Source organism: Rhinolophus sinicus, linkage group LG14 (assembly GCF_036562045.2).
Source record: "Rhinolophus sinicus isolate RSC01 linkage group LG14, ASM3656204v1, whole genome shotgun sequence".
NCBI lineage: Eukaryota > Metazoa > Chordata > Mammalia > Chiroptera > Rhinolophidae > Rhinolophus > Rhinolophus sinicus.
The window spans coordinates 35828799-35838819 of record NC_133763.1 but is presented as its reverse complement, the minus strand read 5'-3'; the positions used below and the strand labels follow the sequence as shown (position 1 = coordinate 35838819).

General features: G+C 33.2%; 1 protein-coding gene across 3 annotated transcripts in view; it reads right to left on the bottom strand.

The window, feature by feature from the left end:
* Nucleotides 1–3161: 3161 nt before the first annotated feature.
* AGL (amylo-alpha-1,6-glucosidase and 4-alpha-glucanotransferase) overlaps nt 3162–10021 on the bottom strand; it is a 70335-nt gene continuing 63475 nt past the window's right edge. For all 3 annotated transcript variants that reach the window (XM_019747026.2, XM_019747024.2, XM_019747025.2), the window contains exon 34: nt 3162–5949. In XM_019747026.2, the coding sequence (XP_019602585.2) occupies nt 5832–5949 (118 nt within the window). In that variant the 3' untranslated portion in view covers nt 3162–5831. The remainder of the gene's footprint in view (nt 5950–10021) is intronic.

Sequence of the window (10021 nt, the reverse complement as noted above, 5' to 3'; positions counted from 1 at the left end):
ACTAAAGCCATTTTAGAATATCTTTGGCTGAGGTATTTTTCCTATAGGAACAGTGGGAATAATAAAAGATTATTAGAAAATAAAATTGCTTCACACAAATAACATACATAATATAAAAATCTGAGAATTACAGTATTAACCCTGATGGAACTTAGTCAAAATCAGAGTTCTTACAAAAACAAAGATATTGAACCAAATAATCTGGTTGCCTTGCTACTGGAATGATTGTTTTCAAAGTTTTGTCCAAGGAGTTTTAGATTCTGTATGTATTATACTCAAAGCTGTTCTGTTTTTCATCTGTGAATACTGTTATGTTTATAATTTGTATGGTAAGAATAAGGTATAATACTTTCAGGGACTAAAATAAGAGGAAAAAATGAAGAAAAAGGGAAAAGGGAGTAGGGGAAACAAAGAAGAAACGGAAGGTGAGATAAAAAGGTAATAGAGTTTTATAAAAACTGCTTAGCTATTCCTAAATAGAACAGCTACCATATTCTAAATTGTGCGTAGGAACATTTCAGCAGGAGTACAAGAAAAACAGTCAATTATACCTCAATAAAGCTGGAAGAAAAAAAGAGGTCTTGTTTCCCAAGTTTTAAAACAATAGATTATACAAAATATTTCTGAATTACTTGACTGGATAGGTAGTCATGATAACCATCAGATAAATGCATTTTCAAGTTAAATTTCAATAATGAAGAATTTCTATAATTTGAAACATAATGTTCAAGCGGGGGAACGTTTCCTAACACACAGCATGAAGCCCTCCCATCATTCTTACTTTTGTGAACAGCAGCTTGACTAGTAGCCTTGTGTCTGATGCTGTGGCTCTGACCGGCCTGTCAGATGGTTTGACGGATTTGAAAGGTGTTAGGCCCCCAGTGATCAGTGTAAAGACCGCTCTATTCCCAAAGACCTCTGAAGCAACTATTGATGAGCAAGATGATTATCAGAAAAATACTGATGAGCAAGCTGTTTTAGTTGATACTCCCAGAGCAAGAACTCCTGGCAAAATCAGTTATCTATCTTTGCTTGGTCTCAGTATTATTTAAAATAGGGGCAGGAAATTTGTTTTAGATATTCAACTTTGTGTTGTATTCATAGTTGGTCACTTAATTATTCTTTAAAGGTGCACATATTTATATATACTTTTGTATGGGCAATATATTTCAAAATAATTTTTTTCTTTAGGAAAGCAATTATACTTGAACATTCCTTAAGAGGTTTCTAGGCGAAAAACTGATAAGCCATCCTCTTAAATTCAACATACCATTTCCCCCTTTAATTATAACTGGTTTGTTGTTTCTTAGGTTGGGCAAAAGGTAGTTAGCCTCTGCGTTGGGGGCAGATTCCCAACCAATATAGGACTCCATGATGAAAAGGTTGTAAGTGTCACGAGATGGTTTTCCTTAGCCTTTCAGGCAACATATCTCTAAGCAGTTGCCACTAGCCAGAAGCATCCTTTTCGTTTACCACAGAATGCTGTGTAACATCTTTTTCTATGTACTCATATTCTTCATTAATAGGTTGAGAAGCACTGTTTTAGGGGACCATGTTTTATGGAAAATGGCAGTTTTTCGTTTTTTTTTTATTGGGGAAGGGGAACAGGACTTTATTGGGGAATGGTGTGTACTTCCAGGACTTTTATCCAAGTCAAGTTGTTGTCCTTTCAGTCTTATCCAACCAACTGAGCCATCTGGGAGATCAACAGCAGCTCAGCTCAAGGTGCTGTGTTCAATCTTAGTTGTAGGGGGCAGAGCCCACCATCCTTTGCAGGAGTCGAGGAATTGAACTGGCAACCTTGTGGTTGAGAGCCCACTGCCCCATGTGGGAATTGAACCGGCAGCCTTCAGCGTTAGGAGCACGGAGCTCCAACCATCTGAGCCACTGGGCTGGCCCTAAAATTTTTTTGGAATAAATGCAGATATGCTATGTTCTTAGATGAGATTAACTACTATAAATTCCAGTTCTTATCAAACTAACTTACAGTGTGAGTATAAGTTTAGTAAAAATAGTAAGAGAATACTTTTTGGATCTGCAAAAGTACTTAAGAAGAGCAAATAGGTGGGTATATAAAACAAGAGTCTATAAAAGAAGAGAAAATTGGTGAGAGACAAGGGTGGTGAGAAAAAGCTCTAATAAATATTAAAACAAAAAAATTATAATAGTTAAATGAGTGAATAGGCACAGATAACTTCAATAGTATATCCCAAAAGTACACTTTATTATTAAATAAAAATTCAATAATTAAAAGAAGGAATCACTATAAATCATATTCAATTGGAATATAACAATTTGGAGAACACCTAAGTAATATCTCACCTCATACTGGGTGCTGCTATTAAAACATATAAATATAAAACCAGGAGAACACAGTAGCAAACGTTTATTAAATTATTGAATGAGATTAAATTTTGAAAAGATAGAAGAGTTCACAAAGATAAACACTGAAATTATTTATTAAATAAAAATTAAAAGCTGTTGTAAGTTAAACTTAACAACAACAAAAAACTCCTCTAAACAAAATAACAAGGCAAATATATTAGGGGGAAAAATTGTAGTCAAAATTGACAAAGTATCAGTATTATTTAATAAGTTTGAGGCTCCTACAAATGAAAAAAGAAATTAAGTGACTTACTTGCGTTTATTATTTTGGTACAGTGAGGATTTATATAAGTAAATTTGGCAACTTTGACAAATTCACTCTTAAAAACTTAGACCAAATGAATCAACTTTGGTCATTAGATGTCATTCTGTATATATGAATATATTATTCAGTAGTATAATTCAAAAATCTTTTTGGCCACTTCAGGAGGCACCCATCTACATTACGTCTATTCTGGCCTGTAGTATTTGCCTTTAGTAATAAGTTGATGAAAGGTAAATAAAAAATTTACAGTAGAGTGAAAGGTTTCAAGAAATACCAGGGAGTGTAGAATTGCTAACAGATCTATTTGTACAGCAGAAATTTATTTTGCTCTTAATTTCATCATGGCTAATTAGATAAATTACCAAACAGCCTACAAGTCTTCCTTCTCCCTCTGTCCCCATACATTCTGCAAAAAAGATAAGCACCCCAAATAAGCAAGCTCTAAATAAATGGTTGTAGTCAGCATCAACAAATTAGCTCAATGGTAAATAATGGAATGAAAGCAAATATAGACCTTTAGAAAAGATTTTTATTTTCTTGGCACACAGATGATGTCTACTAGATAGAGCAGTTGAAGATATTTCAGAAATGAGTTAAAATTCACATAGGTTATAAGGTCCATAGATAAGACAGGTCTCATGTTTCCTCAATTATCTTTAAAACTTAATAAATTGTCATAGCATACTGGTTTAACTGGCAAACTTACTTCTCATGTTAAAGAGTAAGTCTGATTTTGATCAGTGAAGAACCAAGGCACAGAGCCATTCCTGAAATGTAATATAATGGTACCTCATCCAACATCACGCAGGAATGAAGCATTCTACTTACATGCTTTTTACTCAAATGACGTTTATCTCTCTACAGTCTAAAACTGTTATTTTAATTACTTTGATGAAATAATGTACCTTCTTAAACTTTAAAATAGGTCATGCATATTATAACAATGTTCTTTCATTAAAATTCCTTATTAGGAATATGAACCATTTAATTTTCTAATTCAATAGAATGTCCTAAAAATTTAGCAAAGTAGGTATTTACCCAGTATGGCTATGTTTTTTTTAATTGTCAACTGGTTATTTATTATTTATTAACTTTCCTATCATATTTAACTGTCAGCCATTACTTCTTGCTTTCATTAAATATGTTGGTTCTCAGTTACTTTTCTTACTACCTTTAATATAGAAATTAAAGTAGAGCAACAGAACTACATAAACCCTTGATGACTAATGTTTTTTCTCTCTCAAGGAAGGTCTTTTAACTGCACAGGTTAGGGAAGGTTATACACTGAGCAATGAAGAAGGAAGGGGAACTTGGAAAACAATGCATTTATAGATAGCAGTCCGATTATTGTCACAACTGTCCTTAAATTTGTACTTTAATCTACTTTAGGTTGGAAAACCAGAAAACTAAGTTAGTTAGAACTATTTCTAAAGTAGGGTCAGCTTTGAAAAAGAGTGTGCAGGTAATCTTACAGTTAATTGCACGAGCTTTTGAGGATGGGTATGTGACATCTGAAGGATTTATATATTTCTACTACCCAGAAGTTTCAGTTTACTTGTTCTCCTTCTTTATTTTTACTTCTTAGTCACAGTTAAGATGGTTGGGTATGTGATCTCTAACCGAGAAAAGTGTTACTGTACCATTATTTTAACTATAAATGTACCATTGAATAATATCATATAGTAATAAAAGGATTTTAGCAACTACTTTCTTTCAACTGAAAGTATAACAATCTATTTTAAGTATTTTGAGACAAAAACAGTAAAAAAAATTCCACCTAGAAAACAAGTACTATTCAAAAATGTCAAATCATATAAATGTTAAAACCCTTTTTTCTTTTTACGGCTTCTTCAGATTTAAGGTATTTTAAAACAACATGAAAAACTTTTCAGATGATTTTATGGAATTCAAGATAGCTACTGAATTCATCTCTATTTTTATGATACTAAGATTATTCTTAATGCTAAACGAATCAATGGCAGGTTTTAGTTAATAGGAAATTAGTTTCTGCTATGCTCTCCCAATACACTTTTACACACAAACTAAAAATAGTTATTAAGTTTTAGAAAATTAATATAGCATTTTTTCTTTAAAGTTCTCATAAATATGTCTAGCAATTTGCATTTTGAAAATGTAAACCATCTTATAGTAGGAAACTGAAACTCAAGACTAATTTTATAAAACTGTTTTTAGGAATTAAATTACTAATGCTTTTTTTCTTTTTTTTAAAAATATATTCTATGTATCATTAGCACAAGTAAATCATGTTAAATATAATGTTGGCATTCATTATAGTAAAAGACATATGAATATATCAGTGAAAAAAATGAAAGCACATATGAACATCTGTGCTCCATTTATGAACATATATTGTAGGTGGACACTTTCACAATTTAACATTCATTTAATAGTTATTGAATGCCGTGTGGAAGGTGCTAAAAGTATTGTAGTAAAAGGTGAGACCATTAATTAACCATGGCCTATTCAGTAAATATTGTTACTGAAGAAAATGCATACCATAATTTAAAGATACTTTTCCACTTCTTTCATGATTACATTCTCATATTTCATTTTCACTTATGTACAAATTGAAGATTACATGATTTTTCTTTTTCAAACTCTGAATTTCAAAACTCTTTATTTCTAGGTACAGCAGTACCTCAGTTTTCGAACGCTTCCATTGACGAACATTTCGGTTTATGAACGCTGTAAATTTTATGGATCTATGGTATCATTAGATAGTAAAATTCATGCTAAATTTGCAGTTTTAAGGATTTATTTTAAAGGTCTGGATGGATTAATCCATTTTACATTACTTTCTATGGGGAAACCACACCTCGTTTTTCGAAAGTTTCAGAATTCGAACGGTCTTCCAGAACAGATTACGTTAGAAAACCGAGGTACCACTGTATTTGAATTCTAGGTATTACTGAATTCAAAAGAAAAACATTCCATTGGTAATGATAATTTTCTCTGACTTAAATCAAAAGCTACTGCTGTACATTAAAAAAAAAAAAGAAAGATCAATGCTTTTACAGTCTTAGCTAATTGGGCATCAATATTATATGAATGAGATTTTTAAAATGATTCAAGCTTGTGCATATAAAGCATTTACATTATACTGTGTCCTCGCATTCCATAATACAAGTGATTGCATACTTAATAAATATCCATGAGTCAACTATAAGTCATAGAGTGTTTCAAGAATAGTGGCAATTGACCAGGCTTGTGTTTCACAGCTGAAAGGACAGTATTGGCCATTCTCGTTGGTGAGTTCTGGAAGTCCTTTCCAAGGGGATCTTAAAAAAATGAAAAGCCATTTAATGAGATATAAGCTAATACACATCTTGTTGGATTAACAAAAAAGGCAGGAGACCTGGTGATTTTGCCTTTTCATATAAAAAGCAATCATAGATAGTCATTTGCTACAAAACAAAACAATAGATCCTATTAAGAATTTATTCTTTATATTAAGAATTTAGTATTAAGAATATAGATTGAAATTATTCTTTGATATTCAATCTTTGGGGTTTAAAAGTTTAAAATAGAAAGGAATTTCTTTATGTATTAAAAATATAGAAGAAAGTATCCAAGCAATATGTAAATATAGAGACAACTATCCTTTCTCATCTAATTTTTTTCCTTTTGGAGTACATTTATGAGACTAAAATTGTAATTATGAAGATGTATTTAGTTTGAGCTTGAGAAAATTGTGAAACTAATATGAAACAATGAATAAACACAATTATGATTAGGAAAAAGATGCCAATTAAAAACAATCTGATTTTCTACTGAGTAATACAGTTAGTATTCATTGTGTATTTATTATATTCCATTAATAAGTGCTTTATATATTATCTCATTTAATGCTCACAGCAACTGTATAATGTAGGTGCCATAATCATTCCTATTTATAGAGCAGGTTTATGACAGTTAATAACTTGTTCCAGATCTCACTATCAGAACACTGCCTTATTAGCAGGTCAAATTTATTCTTAATTTCAATGTAATCCCTTAAATACAAATGAAAAAACACACACATAATTCCATAGTGTTTCATTTTTTAAGTTGGTTGTGGGAACATATTTGTCTCGTTATTATGCTTGTAAATCATGGCTATGGTTACATATACTTTTCTGTAGATACCGAATATTTCATAATAAAAATAGAAAAAATAATTCTATTAGATAAATATGGAGATATTTTGAATAATAACTAATAATAACATCATGTAGTACCATATTTAAAAAAGTTGTCATGGAAAACATAGAAAACTTAAATTTGCTTCCAAGTGTTCAAGCTACTTCAGAGTAAAATGCGAGATTACTGAATTTGGGTACCTGGGTATCTGTAATGGATTGAACTGTGTCCCCCTCAAAATTCATGTGTTGAAATCCTAACCCGCAGTACCTCAGAATGTGAACTTATTTGGCTTTAGGGCTGTTGCAGATGTAATTAGTTAAGGTGGGTCAGGGTAGGTTCCTAATCCAGTACGACTAGTGTTCTTATTAAATGGAGAAATTTGGACACAGACATGTACACAGGAGAATGCCACATGAAGACTGGAGTTCTGCTGCCATAAGCCAAGAACTACCAGAAGTGAGGAGAGAGGACTGGAGGAGATCCTTCCTTAGCTCCTTCAAGTGGAGCATGGCCCTGACAACACCTTGGTTTCAGATTTCTAACCTCCAAAACTGTGAGACAATAAATTTCTGTTGTTTAAGCCACTCAATTTGTGGTGCTTCGTTATAGTAGCCCTCGCAAACTAATACAGTACCGAAATTAAAAAAACAAAACAACCTTACAGAACCATTAACATGCTGCTCATAATTAGATATAGACACAATAGATATAGACCATATACCAGGATGGTTATGAAGTCCTCTTTCCCTTGCTTTCTGAAAAATTCATTCCTCGGGTTGTTAGGTGGGACAAAGGAGGTCAGTGACCACTTTGGGAGGGGAGGAAAGAAGGGTAGCAGCAGTAGCAGAGTGGGATGCGGAAGCCTGAGGGGGATGAGAAAGGAGTTCACATCAAGGCTGGGGGCTGCAAGGAGTGTGTCCAGGCATAAGAGTAGCCTAGCACGGGGTTGTTCCAAGCCGGCCCAAGAGGGTGAAGAGGGCATCTATGTTTTGGGGACACCCCAGCCTGGGGTGTCAGAGCCACAGCAGAGTGAGCAGAGACTATGAGATGGTGGTAGCAGAGTATGGATAATAGGTTACTCACTGTTGGAAAGGAAATTACAAATATGAAAAGGAAGAAAAGTAGGATTAAACACTGAGTGGAACTGATGTGAAGGCCGGTTATCAGTATATATAAATACATAGAGATGTATGTATATGCCTGTGTATATGTATTTTATGTCTCCTAGCTCTATTATTGGGAGGTCCATTAACAATGACTCCCCCCTCCCCCCCCAAAAAAAAAAAGAACCCCCACAAAAACAATGATTCTCCAGGAGCAATGAATACACAACAAGTGCCTATGTCTGGACTTCTAAATAACATTCTTCAATAAAAAGAATAGGGCTCCTTGGAGAAGAGCCCAGTTGTAGGGCTGGGAGAGGGAAAGTGAAAGATGAGCCTACAACATCTTGTTGGAAGGATGTGAAAGCCTTCCAACAAAGCAAGGAAAGACTTCCACTTTTCAAAAACATGGACTATCATGGACAGAATTTCCCTCCTGCCTAAAAGTCAGAGAACTGGAGAAAACAAGAATTGGAAGCAATAGTTTTCAAGACATTGGACGTTAAGCAACAAAGAACAGCAACCCTGAAAAAGGTGATAAAAAAGGAAGTGAATCCTATGAGTCTGTACCATACTGTCTTGAGAGAGGTACTAGGATTTGGCACAGGTAGAGCTAGGCAGACTCCTTGAGTTGAAGAGATGTAACTGAGAGTTCAGGAAGACCAAGGAAGCTAGAATTTTCAGGTCAGAGTAGTAGAGAGGAGAACTGCACAAAGAGAAAAATCTGGAGTTATGCAGGGGGTCCCACTCATCTATTCACAGCATATCCATTAGTCAACACACAAGAGGAAACTAATCAAGGATGGAGAAAGAATCACCCGAAAGGATTAGGTGAAGTAGTACCTGACATTCATGAAGGGTCAGGAGCAGTATTTACTCCCAACAGCCTGATTTGAAAACTTCATAACTTTAGAAATATGGAATAGAGAATGCAGATGGGTCTTGACTCATTAGTGTAGACTTACTGGCCCTAGACTAAACACTGTTCTGGTCAAGCCCACAAAGCTTAAATCAAGGCGTGAAAGGATCAAACTGTTTCTAAATAATTTAACTGCATTCAAAAATGACACTCAAGAATATTTATGGAAATAGAAAAAAAATCCAACACTCAACAAGGTAAAATGCACATCTGTCATCCAATAAAACATTAGCAGGCAAAGAGCAGGATAATGAGAGAATAATCACAAGTGAAACAACCCAGAAATTAGCAAAGATATTAAAATAGTCACTATAATTATATTTCATCATATGTTCAAAATATTAAGCAGAGACATGAAGATATAGAAAAGAGCCTAATCAAACTTTAAGAAATGAAAACTGTAATGTATCAAATGAAACATACACTGAATGGAATTAATGGCATGTTAGAAATAAGGATGACAGCACATTTCTTGTCAAAATAATGCAACAAGTTTAAAGTACTAAAAGAAAAAACTTGTCAACCTTGAATCTATACACAACAAAAATACCTTTCAGAAATGGAGGCAAAATAAAGACTTTGCCGATATACAAGAGCTTAAAGAAGTCATCATGAGGAGGCCTACATACAAGACAACTATGGTAAATTGAAGACATGTATACTACAAACCTAAAGCAATCATTTAAAAAAAACAAGTAAGAATAGCTAATTAGTTAATAAAGGAGATAAAATGGAATAAAAATATTAAATCTAAAAGAAGCAGAAAAAGAAAAAGCTATTGAAGAAGAGTAAATAGAAAATAGATTTATACTTAAATATATAAATAATCACATTAAGTACAAATGGTCTAAACAGCCCAATTAAAAGTCAGAGAGTATCAGGCTGCATAAAAAAGCAAGACCCAATTATACGTTGCTATAAGAAACCCATTTTAAATATAAAGACACAAAAAGGTTATAAGTAAAAGGATGAAAAAAATATATACCATAATAATGAATAATCAAAAGAAATTTGGAGTGCTTATATCAATACCAAACAAAGTAGATTTTGGAGCAAAGACATATTGCCAGTGACAATGAAGGTCAATTCACCATGATAAAAGGGTCAATTCATCAAGAGAACAATCCTAAATATTTATGCATGTACTAATAAGGTTTCAAAATACATGAAGCAAAAACTTACAATTGCAAGGAAAAATAGACAAAT